The sequence below is a fragment of the Tachypleus tridentatus genome, chromosome 10 (assembly GCF_004210375.1).
Source record: "Tachypleus tridentatus isolate NWPU-2018 chromosome 10, ASM421037v1, whole genome shotgun sequence".
NCBI classification, from domain to species: domain Eukaryota; kingdom Metazoa; phylum Arthropoda; class Merostomata; order Xiphosura; family Limulidae; genus Tachypleus; species Tachypleus tridentatus.
In genome coordinates this window covers 115302726-115323760 of record NC_134834.1, presented here as the reverse complement: position 1 = coordinate 115323760, position 21035 = coordinate 115302726, and the positions used below count along the sequence as shown (strand labels likewise).

General features: G+C 35.1%; 1 protein-coding gene across 2 annotated transcripts in view; it reads right to left on the bottom strand.

The window, feature by feature from the left end:
* The window catches only part of LOC143230126 (ninein-like protein), a 113435-nt gene that overhangs the window by 36649 nt on the left and 55751 nt on the right, over positions 1-21035 (bottom strand). For both annotated transcript variants that reach the window (XM_076463178.1, XM_076463179.1), the window contains exon 3: positions 9209-9281. In XM_076463178.1, coding sequence (XP_076319293.1) covers positions 9209-9281 — 73 coding nt within the window. The remainder of the gene's footprint in view (positions 1-9208; positions 9282-21035) is intronic.

Genomic DNA, 21035 nt, shown 5'->3' with positions numbered 1-21035 from the left:
TCACTGCAGTATACGTATACACAAGTTACGTGACTTGTACCCTGCCCACCTCCAGTTTCTTCCAAATCACATCGGATTCAAACTCGTGGATACGTGACCAACACACCATTCTACCGTTTGTTTACTGCACCAAATGAAGAGAAAAACCTCTCGCATTCAAAAACTTGTTTGGTCACGGAATATGTAAAGCGCATAGAGCCAAGGAGTTCCACTGGAGAATCACGAGGGAACGTGCACTGTGATCAATGTTATTGGTCTATATAACTAAATTACCAAACCTACGTTGTGAGTAATTAGGCATAGCCCGTGGGTGAGCTGCTAAAGAATGTAACGTAGTAATCACCTGGTGTACAGTTGATTAACTGCGTGACTCAGTAAGTCTGGCTCATCTATAAACACCTGCTCCGAAGTGGCATTAAAGCACAAGAAATGCGACACCTATATTACTAACAATAAGAATAATAATATATGTGCATTTTTTACAGCATTATCTCTGTCTTTTACGCGTCTACTGCGTATACTCTCGCTTCCGTTTCTTCTCTACTGGAAAAATTCTGCAACGAAACAGGCACACATACGATAAATCAAAACTCGCCTTAGTAACGATCGTAGGCACTGGTTTTTAATTTTCTCATATTAAAAACAGAAAATAACACACCCAATGGTACTGATGCTATGTTTTCTTTTTCTATTTGTACGTGCTGACATGTTTCATTTGGATTTATGTAAAACGTATTTAGTATTAATCTACAGCCTTCCTAGTAGTTTTTCCTTAGCTCAGCAGGGTGTGTGTGTGTGATTAGGATAGAGTCAACATTACAACTCAAAATTAAACGTTTTAGTTTCCCTTAAAGGAGTCTAAGGCCATCTCGAGGAATCATCTGTTTTAACCACTTGCACCATTAAACTTTAGTGTGTTGTCTGTCAGCCAATTGATACTAAAATAACATCACATAAAACACAATATTGCAATTTGTACTGTCGTGGTGTCGGTAAAATAAAACTTGCGCGTGCTATGAATCACGAGAATAATTATGAACTCCATAGGGCCCATCACAGCATGATACGAACTTCAAAAGAAAAAATAATTGTACTCTATTTTGCCTTTATTTACTCTTGGAACAGAAAACGTTAGGGAAGTACATCTACTATCTGTTTTATTAATGGAAATAATTATTTACAACAACAACATTGCGCATTCGTGTATTATACTTCGTCACTTAATTCACTCTTTAGTTTAAATAAAAAAACAGAAGGACTCGCAAATAAACCCAACAAAAACATGCTTATTAGGGGGAAAGAGTTTGTTTGTTTGTTTTTGAATTTCGCACAAAGCTACTCGAGGGCTATCTGTGCTAGCCGTCCCTAATTTAGCAGTGTAAAACTAGAGGGAAGGCAGCTAGTCATCACCACCCACCGCCAACTCTTGGGCTACTCTTTTACCAACGAATAGTGGGATTGACCGTCACATTATAACGCCCCCACGGCTAAAAGGACGAATATGTTTGGCGCGATGGGGTTGCGAACCCGCGACCCTCGGATTACGAGTCGCACACATTAACACGCTTGGCCATGTCGGGCCCCTAGGGGAAGAAGAGACAAGACGACAAAAGTTTGGGAACTTTTTGCCTTAGCCAATAAGTGACCTATAAGCATCCTCTCTTTCGGTTCCCAACAAGGTAATTTGAGCGAAACGTTGATTGGCCATTGAATTTCTTCTCTTACAGAGGTTATAGCTTACGTAGTTTTCATCTCACCGTCCTCGCATGTCACTTGTAGTAAAACAGATGAAACTTGGAATTATTTTTCTCTCTTAACGTACGCAGTCGATCAACCATTAAGCAACATCGTAAAGTGTGTGAGTAGACCTGTTTGTGTATAGGTTGTGCTTGTGTGGCAAGGATGTTACGCAGAGCAAGTCAAATACACGTTTGTAATAATACATCGAACAAAGACGGTTAAGAAATAATCCGCTAGTTTTATCGTTTGAAACGGGGAAGAGGGGGTGAGAGAGGGGGAAGGATGGAAAAGGTAAAATGTACGAAACGTTTTCCGTTCTCACAACCTATTACATTAACTTCACACTATTGTAAGTTGTATGAGAAAATGTTTTGTATATATTTGCGGCTGATAAAGAAAACAACAGACGTTATATTGCGTTAGAACTAGCAAAAAACTGAAATTTGAGAATCGGTTCGGTGGAAAGTTTATTAAATAAGACTTACGCGCTCCGCAGATGGAAGAAGTTCACATCTCTTCGTATTGGAGTGTTAAACCAAAAGAACACTTGAATAGTCGTTTCTAAAATGATTTCACAGGACGAGTTCAGCATATTGCACAGAGTGCTTAATCCGGAATAATAATTCAGTAACTTTCTGAAACATTAATAAGAAATCCCTATGACACTTAACCCGGAACAATAATGTGTTCACATTAACAACACGTATGGGGATGGACTTCGACAGTTTTATATACTGGGGCACGTGATTTGAGAAATTGTTTCGGGAATGATTGTATATATGGAATGTAGTTGATAGAACTCTATAATGAGACGCCACCTGGAGCCGACTTTAGCAACTGTTTTAAAAAATGAACACAATGAATGTTCTAGAAAGTGTACCAACTTACAGGGTGTCGGAAATTATTTACAGGATTTATATCACTCCGTTAGAGCAACATAGAGTTTCCTTAGGTTTTGTATATGTGTTTGTGCGTTTTTCTTATAGCAAAACCACATCAGGCTACCTGCTAAGTCCACAGAGGGGAATCGAAGGTATTGTATATAAAATCTCTATTGAGTCGATGGTAAAAAACAGTGAAATAAGGACATTAAGTGGTCCCTTCAATAACATTGGGGGGGGATATATCTTTTGGAATTGAGTTTGTTTCGAATCCAGATGCAAGGTGGCACGGCGCAATCAGAATATAAGACTATTTATGTTTGAATAAAATGCACGTAACATAACGAGTTCAGTCAGGCAGATGGTGCTTTGTATACATTCTGACTGCTAATAATGTTGCAGAATAACAGCATTTTAGGCACAAATATTACATTTATACTCTTAAAGAACAAGCCGACTGTTGGCAATCCTCCTGTTCCACTGTAAAATGAAACTGAAGCCAAACAACATTGCCCAGTTAAAATCATAAATTTCAATTTAGTAACATATGTTTAATAATGTTTTTAGCCCGGCATGGTCAGGTGAGTAGGGCGCTCGACTCGGGCTGTGGGTTCCAATCCTTATCCGACCAAACATGTTCGCCTTTTTAGTCGTAGGTACGTTATGACGTGACGACCAACCCGCCATTCGTTGGTAAAAAGGAGTAGCCTAAAAGTTGGCGGTGGGTGGTGATAACTAGCTGCCTTTCCTCTTGTCTCTTCACTGTTAATTCAGGGAGGGCTAGCACACATAACCCTCGTGTAGCTAACAATTCGAACCTAACAACAATGATTTAGATGGACTGGTAAGAACTCAGTCGACTCAAATTGCACTCCTCATCAGAAATGAAATCAGCTTTGGCACCTTCTCCCAGACGATTTCTGATCGCACATCAAGTCGTACTTTATTTAAAATTACAATAAATAAAAACTGGATTATTGGAATTTTTAAGCGTTCTAACAATATATGAATACTGTGAGTGATTTCCTCCATCAGTGTGATATGAAAAAAATAAAATCAAACAATACTCTCTGCATCTCTGAACAAAACAATATAATAGTCCTAACTAAAATTTTTTATTGTGCATGCGCCACGCAGGAATACGTAGGATAATTTATTTCTTGAATTATGTAATTCTCTTAAATACACCACGTAACTTTAACATCAAGTCTATGAACACTAAGAAAGTAAAACGACGACAGTTGGTGACAAATACAAAACTTGTACATTTTTTACATTCATTGTGTTCCTAAGTATGTACGTTCTTTACGACAGAGTTGATAATAACACAAAAGCTTACTAATTATTGTTATCAATACACTTGGGCTGATAAATTAGAGTGAAGGCAGTTAGTCAACAGCACCCACCAAAAACGCTGAGATCATCTTCTGAAATGCACCCACAGCTTTTCAGGGCGCAATACATAGTGTTAATTGTTCTTTGAATGGGGTATAATAGAACGTGAACGGGAATTGAAAGTACAAGGTCCTGTACGTTACCAAGTGGGCAACTTTCAGCCCAGACTACAAAAGAAGACGGCTTGTCAGTAACCTCACTCTGCCAAATCTCGGGTTACTTTCATTTGACCGAAGTTTGACTGTAACCTTCTTATCTCCCCAAGCCCCATTATCAAAACAGGAAGACGTGAGCCACGCTTCTAGATTTCACAATTCAGGCACGCTAATAGGTAGGCCACGCCCATCATTTTTATAACCGTTTATCATAACATGGAGGTTCGTGCGATTGTCTGTACCTCTGTGCGCGCGCGCTCGCGTTTCTAAGTAGTTTCAGTTACGAATCTGTTTTGCTATTATTTTATTACTTGGCTACACTAAAAGCAGAGCCGATAAAACTCTTTGTGGACCAAACCATTACGATTCCGGTCTTGTTTTGCCACTGAACTCAACCCAGTGAAAGTAGAATTGATTCTTATCACGAAAAAAACTAAGGGTAGAATAAAAAAAAATGTTCTCAATTACTTTACAGAAACGAATTTGTAGAGTTAAAATATCTGAGATAGTTTAGTCCCTTATTTCCAAGGGCTGTCTTCAATACTACAGTTAAGATGGAGCAAAGAGTTAATACAGATAGTTTAGTCCCTTATTTCCAAGGGCTGTCTTCAATACTACAGTTAAGATGGTGCAAAGTGTTAATACAGATAGTTTAGTCCCTTATTTCCAAAGACTGTCTTCAATACTACAGTTAAGATGGTGTAAAGTGTTAATACAGATAGTTTAGTCCCTTATTTCCAAGAGCTGTCTTCAATACTACAGTTAAGATGGAGCAAAGAGTTAATACAGATAGTTTAGTCCCTTATTTCCAAGGGCTGTCTTCAATACTACAGTTAAGATGGTGCAAAGTGTTAATACAGATAGTTTAGTCCCTTATTTCCAAGGACTGTCTTCAATACTACAGTTAAGATGGTGCAAAGTGTTAATACAGATAGTTTAGTCTCTTATTTCCAAGGGCTGTCTTCAATACTACAGTTAAGATGGAGCAAAGAGTTAATACAGATAGTTTAGTCCCTTATTTCCAAGGGCTGTCTTCAATACTACAGTTAAGATGGAGCAAAGAGTTAATACAGATAGTTTAGTCCCTTATTTCCAAGGGCTGTCTTCAATACTACAGTTAAGATGGTGCAAAGTGTTAATACAGATAGTTTAGTCCCTTATTTTCAAGGACTGTCTTCAATACTACAGTTAAGATGGTGTAAAGTGTTAATACAGATAGTTTAGTCCCTTATTTCCAAGGGCTGTCTTCAATACTACAGTTAAGATGGTGCAAAGTGTTAATACAGATAGTTTAGTCCCTTATTTCCAAGGACTGTCTTCAATACTACAGTTAAGATGGTGTAAAGTGTTAATACAGATAGTTTAGTCCCTTATTTCCAAGAGCTGTCTTCAATACTACAGTTAAGATGGAGCAAAGAGTTAATACAGATAGTTTAGTCCCTTATTTCCAAGGGCTGTCTTCAATACTACAGTTAAGATGGTGCAAAGTGTTAATACAGATAGTTTAGTCCCTTATTTCCAAGGGCTGTCTTCAATACTACAGTTAAGATGGTGCAAAGTGTTAATACAGATAGTTTAGTCCCTTATTTCCAAGGACTGTCTTCAATAGTACAGTTAAGATGGTGTAAAGTGTTAATACAGATAGTTTAGTCCCTTATTTCCAAGAGCTGTCTTCAATACTACAGTTAAGATGGAGCAAAGAGTTAATACAGATAGTTTAGTCCCTTATTTCCAAGGGCTGTCTTCAATACTACAGTTAAGATGGTGCAAAGTGTTAATACAGATAGTTTAGTCCCTTATTTCCAAGGACTGTCTTCAATACTACAGTTAAGATGGTGCAAAGTGTTAATACAGATAGTTTAGTCTCTTATTTCCAAGGGCTGTCTTCAATACTACAGTTAAGATGGAGCAAAGAGTTAATACAGATAGTTTAGTCCCTTATTTCCAAGGGCTGTCTTCAATACTACAGTTAAGATGGAGCAAAGAGTTAATACAGATAGTTTAGTCCCTTATTTCCAAGGGCTGTCTTCAATACTACAGTTAAGATGGTGCAAAGTGTTAATACAGATAGTTTAGTCCCTTATTTCCAAGGACTGTCTTCAATACTACAGTTAAGATGGTGCAAAGTGTTAATACAGATAGTTTAGTCTCTTATTTCCAAGGGCTGTCTTCAATACTACAGTTAAGATGGAGCAAAGAGTTAATACAGATAGTTTAGTCCCTTATTTCCAAGGGCTGTCTTCAATACTACAGTTAAGATGGAGCAAAGAGTTAATACAGATAGTTTAGTCCCTTATTTCCAAGGGCTGTCTTCAATACTACAGTTAAGATGGTGCAAAGTGTTAATACAGATAGTTTAGTCCCTTATTTTCAAGGACTGTCTTCAATACTACAGTTAAGATGGTGTAAAGTGTTAATACAGATAGTTTAGTCCCTTATTTCCAAGGGCTGTCTTCAATACTACAGTTAAGATGGTGCAAAGTGTTAATACAGATAGTTTAGTCCCTTATTTCCAAGGACTGTCTTCAATACTACAGTTAAGATGGTGTAAAGTGTTAATACAGATAGTTTAGTCCCTTATTTCCAAGAGCTGTCTTCAATACTACAGTTAAGATGGAGCAAAGAGTTAATACAGATAGTTTAGTCCCTTATTTCCAAGGGCTGTCTTCAATACTACAGTTAAGATGGTGCAAAGTGTTAATACAGATAGTTTAGTCCCTTATTTCCAAGGGCTGTCTTCAATACTACAGTTAAGATGGTGCAAAGTGTTAATACAGATAGTTTAGTCCCTTATTTCCAAGGACTGTCTTCAATAGTACAGTTAAGATGGTGTAAAGTGTTAATACAGATAGTTTAGTCCCTTATTTCCAAGAGCTGTCTTCAATACTACAGTTAAGATGGAGCAAAGAGTTAATACAGATAGTTTAGTCCCTTATTTCCAAGGGCTGTCTTCAATACTACAGTTAAGATGGTGCAAAGTGTTAATACAGATAGTTTAGTCCCTTATTTCCAAGGACTGTCTTCAATACTACAGTTAAGATGGTGCAAAGTGTTAATACAGATAGTTTAGTCTCTTATTTCCAAGGGCTGTCTTCAATACTACAGTTAAGATGGAGCAAAGAGTTAATACAGATAGTTTAGTCCCTTATTTCCAAGGGCTGTCTTCAATACTACAGTTAAGATGGAGCAAAGAGTTAATACAGATAGTTTAGTCCCTTATTTCCAAGGGCTGTCTTCAATACTACAGTTAAGATGGTGCAAAGTGTTAATACAGATAGTTTAGTCCCTTATTTCCAAGGACTGTCTTCAATACTACAGTTAAGATGGTGTAAAGTGTTAATACAGATAGTTTAGTCCCTTATTTCCAAGGGCTGTCTTCAATACTACAGTTAAGATGGAGCAAAGAGTTAATACAGATAGTTTAGTCCCTTATTTCCAAGGGCTGTCTTCAATACTACAGTTAAGATGGTGCAAAGTGTTAATACAGATAGTTTAGTCCCTTATTTCCAAGGACTGTCTTCAATACTACAGTTAAGATGGTGTAAAGTGTTAATACAGATAGTTTAGTCCCTTATTTCCAAGAGCTGTCTTCAATACTACAGTTAAGATGGAGCAAAGAGTTAATACAGATAGTTTAGTCCCTTATTTCCAAGGGCTGTCTTCAATACTACAGTTAAGATGGTGCAAAGTGTTAATACAGATAGTTTAGTCCCTTATTTCCAAGGACTGTCTTCAATAGTACAGTTAAGATGGTGTAAAGTGTTAATACAGATAGTTTAGTCCCTTATTTCCAAGAGCTGTCTTCAATACTACAGTTAAGATGGAGCAGAGTTAATACAGATAGTTTAGTCCCTTATTTCCAAGGGCTGTCTTCAATACTACAGTTAAGATGGTGCAAAGTGTTAATACAGATAGTTTAGTCCCTTATTTCCAAGGGCTGTCTTCAATACTACAGTTAAGATGGTGTAAAGTGTTAATACAGATAGTTTAATCCCTTATTTCCAAGGGCTGTCTTCAATACTACAGTTAAGATGGTGTAAGGTGTTAATACAGATAGTTTAATCCCTTATTTCCAAGGGCTGTCTTCAATACTACAGTTAAGATGGTGCAAAGTGTTAATACAGATAGTTTAGTCCCTTATTTCCAAGGGCTGTCTTCAATACTACAGTTAAGATGGTGCAAAATGTTAATACAGATAGTTTAGTCCCTTATTTCCAAGGGCTGTCTTCAATACTACAGTTAAGATGGTGCAAAATGTTACTACCAAAACAGACGATTACTTAGTACTACCTGGTGGAATGTTAGGTAACGAAAATGTACTTTATTCATTATGCATGTATATATGTGTAATTAAGTGTACTTTCTATGTAATACGTACAGTGACTATGACTGTAGTCAATATATCAACTCTCTCACAATTATTATTAGAATAAATCAACTCCACCTGGTAAGTAAATTGGAGTATGTTTTTTGTTGTTGTTGTTTTAATTTTTAGAATTTATTCTAACATTCTACAATGAATTGTCCAGCCCAAAAACCAACTTCAACCCTAAAGGAAGTGTGGGAAACTGCCAGCGTCATGCCTTGAAAGGGTACTGGTGTACATCTCGTGTGAATGGAGTGAAGAGACATCAATAGTTAACCCACCCTTGGTAACGGGTTTGGTTTTGGCTATGCTGGCGACTTCGTGCGCCTTCCTTTCTCTATTTCTTTACTTCGCTATACACAACGAGAAACAAGAGGAAATCTCTCTCGCGCGCGCTCCTCTCAGACTTTGTTGTTATTGGAGATAAGGGGAGAAAGCGTTCCATTGAACTGCGACAAACCCTCGTTAACCTCAAGGTATATCTAAGTAAGAGCGTCGCTAAAAGCACTGTCGACGAGTCTGTCAACTCTTTCCTGGTACTCGGACAAAGACTGCGGGAGAAAAACAAACAAACAAACTCCAAATGAAATTTGTTAACCGAATCTTGCGTGCGCATCATAAAACGCTAGTCACTAGCATTGACTCAAGATATAACATGAAAATATTCTTACCTTGAGGAAACGCATGCCTCCTGTAAGGCCGAGAGATTCCCACAGATCCACCAAAGAACCAGCGTCGGCGTAACTGTAGAAACACAAAGAAGTAAGTTGTAAGCCAATAAATTTACGATTTACTGAGTCGTTGGATTCATCTTGCGTTTAGAAATCCGTTGTCTTAAAGTTTACTAAGAAACACCACAGTTGAAAACTTTTGGTAAAGTGGAACTAACCTTGCAACATTTGTTAATTTAAAGAAAATGTTTTCCGTGAACATAGGTTAACAAAACGATGTTGTTTTCCAGTGCAAAGTTAAACAGTCACCTGTTTACATTTTATTATCCACCACGATGAAGCGAGCCCCAAACCTTATCACTCAAAGCCTGTATACTTGCCAACTGGGGTAGTTAAAGAAATATTTAGACTAGATGCATTGGGGTAAAAGGATGAAATTATGGGCTCCAACTGTAAATCACTAAAGCATCCGTATCGTAAAATTAAAGTTATCACACATGTATGCGTGTGTGTATATATATATATATATATATATATATATATAAGAAGCCACCTTCGGTTTGAATAACTTTTCTCTACAAATCTGTGTTTATTACTTAAGTCATTCTGGTAACGTTTAGGAACGTGTTATAAAATCATGCTCAGTTGTTTTCAACTGTTTTTGCCGAGCGTGGAGTAATACAGAACAAATATTTCTAAATTGTCTCGGCAACAGAAATTTGAGACAAAACAGAAGCAGCCTTCAGTGACTTGTGTCTTTAATGTTATATCTCAGAGGGTAAACCGTGATTCAAAAAAGAATAGCTACCACAATATAGATGCAAGGTTTAGAAGCGACGTGATATTTACCATTACAATATAGATGCAAGGTTTAGCAGCGACGTGATATTTACCATTACAATATGGATGTAAGGTTTAGCAGCAACGTGACATTTACCATTACAATATAGATGTAAGGTTTAGCAGCGACGTGATATTTACCATTACAATATGGATGTAAGGTTTAGCAGCAACGTGACATTTACCATTACAATATAGATGTAAGGTTTAGCAGCGACGTGATATTTACCATTACAATATGGATGTAAGGTTTAGCAGCGACGTGACATTTACCATTACAATATAGATGTGAGGTTTAGCAGCGACGTGACATTTACCATTACAATATAGATGTGAGGTTTAGCAGCGACGTGATATTTACCATTACAATATAGATGTAAGGTTTAGCAGCGACGTGATATTTACCATTACAATATAGATGTAAGGTTTAGCAGCGACGTGACATTTACCATTACAATATAGATGTAAGGTTTAGCAGCGACGTGATATTTACCATTACAATATGGATGTAAGGTTTAGCAGCGACGTGACATTTACCATTACAATATGGATGTAAGGTTTAGCAGCGACGTGACATTTACCATTACAATATAGATGTAAGGTTTAGCAGCGACGTGATATTTACCATTACAATATAGATGTAAGGTTTAGCAGCGACGTGATATTTACCATTACAATATAGATGTAAGGTTTAGCAGCGACGTGATATTTACCATTACAATATAGATGTAAGGTTTAGCAGCGACGTGATATTTACCATTACAATATGGATGTAAGGTTTAGCAGCGACGTGACATTTACCATTACAATATAGATGTAAGGTTTAGAAGCGACGTGACATTTACCATTACAATATAGATGTAAGGTTTAGCAGCGACGTGATATTTACCATTACAATATAGATGTAAGGTTTAGAAGCGACGTGACATTTACCATTACAATATAGATGTAAGGTTTAGCAGCGACGTGACATTTACCATTACAATATAAATGTAAGGTTTAGCAGCGACGTGATATTTACCATTACAATATAGATGTAAGGTTTAGCAGCGACGTGACATTTATCATTACAATATAGATGTAAGGTTTAGTAGCGACGTGATATTTACCATTACAATATAGATGTAAGGTTTAGCAGCGACGTGATATTTACCATTACAATATAGATGTAAGGTTTAGCAGCGACGTGATATTTACCATTACAATATAGATGTAAGGTTTAGCAGCGACGTGACATTTACCATTACAATATAGATGTAAGGTTTAGCAGCGACGTGATATTTACCATTACAATATAGATGTAAGGTTTAGCAGCGACGTGATATTTACCATTACAATATAGATGTAAGGTTTAGCAGCGACGTGATATTTACCATTACAATATAGATGTAAGGTTTAGCAGCGACGTGATATTTACCATTACAATATAGATGTAAGGTTTAGCAGCGACGTGACATTTACCATTACAATATAGATGTAAGGTTTAGTAGCGACGTGATATTTACCATTACAATATAGATGTAAGGTTTAGCAGCGACGTGATATTTACCATTACAATATAGATGTAAGGTTTAGCAGCAACATGACATTTACCATTACAATACAGATGTAAGGTTTAGCAGCGACGTGATATTTACCATTACAATACAGATGTAAGGTTTAGCAGCGACGTGATATTTACCATTACAATATAGATGTAAGGTTTAGTAGCGACGTGATATTTACCATTACAATATAGATGTAAGGTTTAGCAGCGACGTGATATTTACCATTACAATATAGATGTGAGGTTTAGCAGCGACGTGATATTTACCATTACAATATAGATGTAAGGTTTAGCAGCGACGTGATATTTACCATTACAATACAGATGTAAGGTTCAGCAGCGACGTGATATTTACCATTACAATATAGATGTAAGGTTTAGCAGCAACATGACATTTACCATTACAATATAGATGTAAGGTTTAGTAGCGACGTGATATTTACCATTACAATACAGATGTAAGGTTTAGCAGCGACGTGACATTTACCATTACAATATAGATGTAAGGTTTAGCAGCGACGTGATATTTACCATTACAATATAGATGTAAGGTTTAGCAGCGACGTGATATTTACCATTACAATATAGATGTAAGGTTTAGCAGCGACGTGACATTTACCATTACAATATAGATGTAAGGTTTAGTAGCGACGTGATATTTACCATTACAATATAGATGTAAGGTTTAGCAGCGACATGATATTTACCATTACAATATAGATGTAAGGTTTAGCAGCAACATGACATTTACCATTACAATACAGATGTAAGGTTTAGCAGCGACGTGATATTTACCATTACAATATAGATGTGAGGTTTAGCAGCGACGTGATATTTACCATTACAATATAGATGTGAGGTTTAGCAGCGACGTGATATTTACCATTACAATATAGATGTGAGGTTTAGCAGCGACGTGATATTTACCATTACAATATAGATGTGAGGTTTAGCAGCGACGTGATATTTACCATTACAATATAGATGTAAGGTTTAGCAGCGACGTGATATTTACCATTACAATATAGATGTAAGGTTTAGCAGCGACGTGGAATTTACCATTACAATATAGATGTAAGGTTCAGCAGCGACGTGATATTTACCATTACAATATAGATGTGAGGTTCAGCAGCGACGTGATATTTACCATTACAATATAGATGTGAGGTTCAGCAGCGACGTGACATTTACCATTACAATATAGATGTGAGGTTTAGCAGCGACGTGACATTTACCATTACAATATAGATGTAAGGTTTAGCAGCGACGTGACATTTACCATTACAATATAGATGTAAGGTTTAGCAGCGACGTGATATTTACCATTACAATATAAATGTAAGGTTCAGCAGCGACGTGATATTTACCATTACAATATAGATGTGAGGTTCAGCAGCGACGTGATATTTACCATTACAATATAGATGTGAGGTTCAGCAGCGACGTGACATTTACCATTACAATATAGATGTGAGGTTTAGCAGCGACGTGACATTTACCATTACAATATAGATGTAAGGTTTAGCAGCGACGTGACATTTACCATTACAATATAGATGTAAGGTTTAGCAGCGACGTGATATTTACCATTACAATATAAATGTAAGGTTCAGCAGCGACGTGATATTTACCATTACAATATAGATGTGAGGTTTAGAAGCGACGTGATATTTACCATTACAATATAGATGTAAGGTTTAGCAGCGACGTGACATTTACCATTACAATATAGATGTAAGGTTTAGAAGCGACCCGACCATAACGACTTAGACTATTAAAGCTTGTTAGTTGCGTTTTGATAGTTTTTGTAGCCATATTACAATGTGGTGGATGATTTGAATGGGAGAACCTTGACTTACTCTCACGTGACATTTCAAATTCAATCACTTAAATTCAAAGTATAAAACGTGTGTTTGGACTCTACATGTCTGTTTCTAACAGTCGTCTTAAAATGTATGCTTCCCAAATTCGTACTTTACTTTCATTCAACAATTATTTTTATAATATCAGTTAATTATAATCGACTATGATGTTTAATAATGTGTTTTCAACGTTCTTTTCCTAACCTAAATATCGAGGGTATAGAAGTCTGGAAAGAATTATGTGTAATATTGTATAATTAATACTATTTCAAAATGTCCACTTTCTCTATTAACTTCCGGACATATGTGACTTCCTTTTAAATACACATGATTCTACTACATAAACCTTCACACATATGGCTCAGCTATATACGATTCTGTTATCAACCTATAAATTATTAAAGTGAAATGACTAAACATCAAACTTACGACCGTTTACATTTGGTGATTCTACTAAACACTCGTAACACACGAAGTGATTTTATTATTAAATCTCTAAACACAATTCTGTTATCAACCCTCCAGATATTTACAAGGAGTGATCATACTTTGAAACCTTCAGAAAATTACATAACATGATTCTATTAGAAACTTTCCAAATATTTACAAGGAGTGATTCTATTACGAAACCTTCAGATAATTACGTCAGAGAATTCTATTAACAATCCTCCAAACTTTTCGCGACGCGATTCGCCTTTACACCCTTTACGATTTCCCGAACGTTTTCATGAGTTGTGTTCTGCAAGTAACACAACATTACAACGATTCTAAGTTTTCTCTTCTCCATCTTCATATTTCGTGGTAGAATGGCAAGATGGAATATTTCCTTGTTTTATTTTTTCACCGTGAAAGGTTTTCCATTGATTCGAGAAAACTTCCACCTACACCCACCCACCTACCCACACGTGGCGATCTTTATATGCAACACCTTTATCACGTGACATTTGTCCTGTTACGTACTTTCAAGAGATGTACCTTCTAGCAATGCACAAAAGTATTTATTTACGACTTTCTCAGAAAAAACAACAACAAATAACTGGATTAGAATTAGAACATAGATTACTTGACCAATAATACATCCCACCCACACGAAATTATTCATTCACGTGCTTCAAATTTCCAAAGTGCGGTCGCGCGAGCGTGTAGGATGGGGGTGGGGTGGGGGGCAGGAATTGTCGTTCAAACAAATTAGTTTAGTAAGAAATGCCATAATGCGCTACGTATCACACGATACCCTGTCTAGGATACAGTACTTTCTATTATCAATAACTGACGTAATTTCTGGTTAGAATACCCCTACACTCGATTGTTTCTAATGAATTCTGTACCTTTTTCGGATTCTCCATCACAAACCGTTAAACCCATGTGTTACGAGGCCCTCATGCACGTTGCTTTATAACTATACGCAAATACCCAAATTAAAAAAGAAAAGAGAAATACATTATATTTAAAGAACGGGGGCTTCTGCAGTGAGAAAAGAGCGCATAATATTAGAAAAACGAGAATATAACATTGTTAAAATTGTTAAAATGTGCCGACAGGGCCGTTACAAGAACTCCAGAATATCATAGCGGGGTCAGATCTAAATCCCGGGGAGGGAGCTTACAGGTTTGGTGAAGTAAAGGGAATACATGATGCTTCCAGAGGAAGGTGAGCGGAAGTGGTTAAACTCGGATACTGACCATTCTCCCCGGGGTCAGATCTAAATCCCGGGGAGGGAGCTTACAGGTTTGGTGAAGTAAAGGGAATACATGATGCTTCCAGAGGAAGGTGAGCAGAAGTGGTTAAACTCGGATACTGACCATTCTCCCGGGGTCAGATCTAAATCCCGGGAGGGAGCTTACAGGTTTGGTGAAGTAAAGGGAATACATGATGCTTCCAGAGGAAGGTGAGCAGAAGTGGTTAAACTCGGATACTGACCATTCTCCCCGGGGTCAGATCTAAATCCCGGGGAGGGAGCTTACAAGTTTGGTGAAGTAAAGGGAATACATGATGCTTCCAGAGGAAGGTGAACAGAAGTGGTTAAAATCGGATACTGACCCCCACACACTCTCACATCGTACAGTCCTACGTGTACACGTCAGGTTTAGTGAAAATTCGTCCAGCGGTTCATCATTGATAAGAGAATACATAGAGGGAGTTTTGTCAAATACTTTACATATAAATTACACTGCCTTCTTTCTTAATAAGCAAATATTTTAAATAAAAAGTTGTATTTGCATGAGGTATTTTCCAGCTAGATTAAAAAGTTAATGATTTTGTGTGTTACAGTGAAACCTGTCTAAGGAGGAATCGCACGGTACCGAGTAAAATTTCCGGATTAGACAGTGAACATGCATTACCTTAATTATATATAATGTTTGAGTGGAACGTTATACTTGTTTGACTCAAGGGAAGTAAAATGTTTGTTAATAAAATTATTATACTGTTTATGCTATATTTATTAGAATAAAAACAAAAACAGACATTCAAAATATACACAAGTACACAAAATATTAATGAAACTTATTTGAAGGTGTCCAATTTCAACTGTTTCGTTTTTTTAATGGGATTTCTCACGTGGTTAAAAGAGAACACCAATTCTACAGTCTTTTCATGAAGTTCATTTCCCCCTTCATTTTTACATACAGTTTGATAGAGTTAATATAACTTAACACTTGTGATGAAGTAGGAATTTCTATTTCCTCACTATCTATTCCATTTTGTCCATCTTCTGAATCTCTCACACTGTTACCATCTTGAGATTCTATTATAGATTTTAAATCAATTTCATCAGTTTCTGTTAAAACATTCTTGTCAACGTTCACAAAACATTCCGCGTTCACAGAATCATCTGCATCAATCTCTTCAATCAGTTTGGATTTCACTAGAATCGTCATAACAAACAACTTCTCCACAATCTCTTCCATTATCAAGAATAAATCCACAGTTTCGAAAGTACTTTATTACGCATTCATCTTTTACGCATTTGATTGAATGACTTAAAAATGCAATTGCATCTAACACGTCAATTTTCATGGTCATTTCAGATGCTCTCTTACAGTCGTCCATGTTTGTAATAATATGCTGAAGCAACAGTTTTATGTATTTAAATTTTATAAACTGTATAATAGTGAGTTAAGCGCTTTGTCCACCAAGACACGAAAGTCTTTCATGACAGTTATAAACCGGGAATTAAATACTGACAACATACAATCGGATTAGATTCGTTATAATTTATTATTCACAGTAAAAATATTACACGAAGACATTTTTGAAAACTCATCCAAAGAAAACTGATTATTTCATTAGTGAGAAAAAATACTATAAAATATCTAAGGTTGTTCTCAGTAAAATTTCAGAACCTCAGCAATTAAACACATCATGATTCGAACAGTACATGTAGATGTGGAGGCATGCGTATCTGATAAAGTCGTCTTGAAAGTGCATATTGTATATTTACTATGAATTATTAACCTGTTCAGTGCCGTAGACGAGATAGCTCGTCCAAGCCGATCGGTAACACAGTGCCACGGACGAGTTAATTCGTTCTCAATAATACCAAACTTCAACGCTAGATGTCAGCACCATGCATGCATTTGACCTACTTACAAATTGTTTCACTTTCGATCCAAAATGGCGTCACGAAAAAGTTACAAAATGAAGAAGCATGAGAGTTGTATTGTAGCAGCTGAAATACTTGGCAGTCAACAGGTTAAATGTTATATTATTAAAGATATACATATGTTTCCTTACTATAATGCTTCGAAGCATCTTGTACTAGATTAGTTTATTCTTTTTCGTATATTTAATTTCAATGTATTTCCTATCCTTGGAAATGGAAAATTGGTCTGCACGGGTAATAATATACATTCAATCTGGAATAAAATCCTTAATTTCAACTGCAGATTTTTTTTTTATATGTACGTGTAAAGTCATCTTATTTTCAACTGCAAAATCTCTCAACTGAATGCATACAAGGGGGTTGATACAATAAAAATTGTTACTTTCCACACAGGAATCTCATTCCCGCCCCACAGTATATGAGGGAAACATCCTCAACATATCTATACATCCTATGTTACTGGTGTAGTCACACATGCTCGTGTACAATCAGTGTTGTATTTTATTTGCTCGATTGTTTAGAAAGTTAGAAATAATAAGAACTCAAAGTATAAAAGGTACAGAACCCTAACCTTAAAGATTAGTTAGCTAATATAGATATACCATATGGAGTTATTTCCAATATAGTTACAAATAACCGTTTTTCATAGAACCCTAACCTTAAAGATTAGTTAGCTAATATAGATATACCATATGGAGTTATTTCCAATATAGTTACAAATAACCGTTTTTCATAGAACCCTAACCTTAAAGATTAGTTAGCTAATACAGATATACCATATGGAGTTATTTCCAATATAGTTACAAATAACCGTTTTTCACAGAACCCTAACCTTAAAGATTAGTTAGCTAATATAGATATACCATATGAAGTTATTTCCAATATAGTTACAAATAACCGTTTTTCATAGAACCCTAACCTTAAAGATTAGTTAGCTAATATAGATATACCATATGGAGTTATTTCCAATATAGTTACAAATAACCGTTTTTCATAGAACCCTAACCTTAAAGATTAGTTAGCTAATATAGATATACCATATGGAGTTATTTCCAATATAGTTACAAATAACCGTTTTTCATAGAACCCTAACCTTAAAGATTAGTTAGCTAATACAGATATACCATATGGAGTTATTTCCAATATAGTTACAAATAACCGTTTTCACAGAACCCTAACCTTAAAGATTAGTTAGCTAATATAGATATACCATATGAAGTTATTTCCAATATAGTTACAAATAACCGTTTTTCATAGAACCCTAACCTTAAAGATTAGTTAGCTAATATAGATATACCATATGAAGTTATTTCCAATATAGTTACAAATAACCGTTTTTCACAGAACCCTAACCTTAAAGATTAGTTAGCTAATATAGATATACCATATGGAGTTATTTCCAATATAGTTACAAATAACCGTTTTCACAGAACCCTAACCTTAAAGATTAGTTAGCTAATATAGATATACCATATGGAGTTATTTCCAATATAGTTACAAATAACCGTTTTCACAGAACCCTAACCTTAAAGATTAGTTAGCTAATATAGATATACCATATGAAGTTATTTCCAATATAGTTACAAATAACCGTTTTCACAGAACCCTAACCTTAAAGATTAGTTAGCTAATATAGATATACCATATGGAGTTATTTCCAATATAGTTACAAATAACCGTTTTTCACAGAACCCTAACCTTAAAGATTAGTTAGCTAATATAGATATACCATATGAAGTTATTTCCAATATAGTTACAAATAACCGTTTTTCACAGAACCCTAACCTTAAAGATTAGTTAGCTAATATAGATATACCATATGGAGTTATTTCCAATATAGTTACAAATAACCGTTTTTCACAGAACCCTAACCTTAAAGATTAGTTAGCTAATATAGATATACCATATGGAGTTATTTCCAATATAGTTACAAATAACCGTTTTTCACAGAACCCTAACCTTAAAGATTAGTTAGCTAATATAGATATACCATATGGAGTTATTTCCAATATAGTTAGAAATAACCGTTTTTCACAGAACCCTAACCTTAAAGATTAGTTAGCTAATATAGATATACCATATGGAGTTATTTCCAATATAGTTACAAATAACCGTTTTTCACAGAACCCTAACCTTAAAGATTAGTTAGCTAATATAGATATACCATATGGAGTTATTTCCAATATAGTTACAAATAACCGTTTTTCACAGAACCCTAACCTTAAAGATTAGTTAGCTAATATAGATATACCATATGGAGTTATTTCCAATATAGTTACAAATAACCGTTTTTCACAGAACCCTAACCTTAAAGATTAGTTAGCTAATATAGATACACCATATGAAGTTATTTCCAATATAGTTACAAATAACCGTTTTTCACAGAACCCTAACCTTAAAGATTAGTTAGCTAATATAGATATACCATATGGAGTTATTTCCAATATAGTTACAAATAACCGTTTTCACAGAACCCTAACCTTAAAGATTAGTTAGCTAATATAGATATACCATATGAAGTTATTTCCAATATAGTTACAAATAACCGTTTTTCACAGAACCCTAACCTTAAAGATTAGTTAGCTAATATAGATATACCATATGGAGTTATTTCCAATATAGTTACAAATAACCGTTTTTCACAGAACCCTAACCTTAAAGATTAGTTAGCTAATATAGATATACCATATGGAGTTATTTCCAATATAGTTACAAATAACCGTTTTCACAGAACCCTAACCTTAAAGATTAGTTAGCTAATATAGATATACCATATGGAGTTATTTCCAATATAGTTACAAATAACCGTTTTTCACAGAACCCTAACCTTAAAGATTAGTTAGCTAATATAGATATACCATATGAAGTTATTTCCAATATAGTTACAAATAACCGTTTTTCACAGAACCCTAACCTTAAAGATTAGTTAGCTAATATAGATATACCATATGGAGTTATTTCCAATATAGTTACAAATAACCGTTTTTCACAGAACCCTAACCTTAAAGATTAGTTAGCTAATATAGATATACCATATGAAGTTATTTCCAATATAGTTACAAATAACCGTTTTCACAGAACCCTAACCTTAAAGATTAGTTAGCTAATATAGATATACCATATGGAGTTATTTCCAATATAGTTACAAATAACCGTTTTTCATAGAACCCTAACCTTAAAGATTAGTTAGCTAATATAGATATACCATATGAAGTTATTTCCAATATAGTTACAAATAACCGTTTTTCATAGAACCCTAACCTTAAAGATTAGTTAGCTAATATAGATATACCATATGGAGTTATTTCCAATATAGTTACAAATAACCGTTTTTCATAGAACCCTAACCTTAAAGATTAGTTAGCTAATATAGATATACCATATGGAGTTATTTCCAATATAGTTACAAATAACCGTTTTTCACAGAACCCTAACCTTAAAGATTAGTTAGCTAATATAGATATACCATATGAAGTTATTTCCAATATAGTTACAAATAACCGTTTTCACAGAACCCTAACCTTAAAGATTAGTTAGCTAATATAGATATACCATATGGAGTTATTTCCAATATAGTTACAAATAACCGTTTTTCATAGAACCCTAACCTTAAAGATTAGTTAGCTAATATAGATATACCATATGAAGTTATTTCCAATATAGTTACAAATAACCGTTTTTCATAGAACCCTAACCTTAAAGATTAGTTAGCTAATATAGATATACCATATGGAGTTATTTCCAATATAGTTACAAATAACCGTTTTTCATAGAACCCTAACCTTAAAGATTAGTTAGCTAATATAGATATACCATATGAAGTTATTTCCAATATAGTTACAAATAACCGTTTTTCATAGAACCCTAACCTTAAAGATTAGTTAGCTAATATAGATATACCATATGAAGTTATTTCCAATATAGTTACAAATAACCGTTTTTCATAGAACCCTAACCTTAAAGATTAGTTAGCTA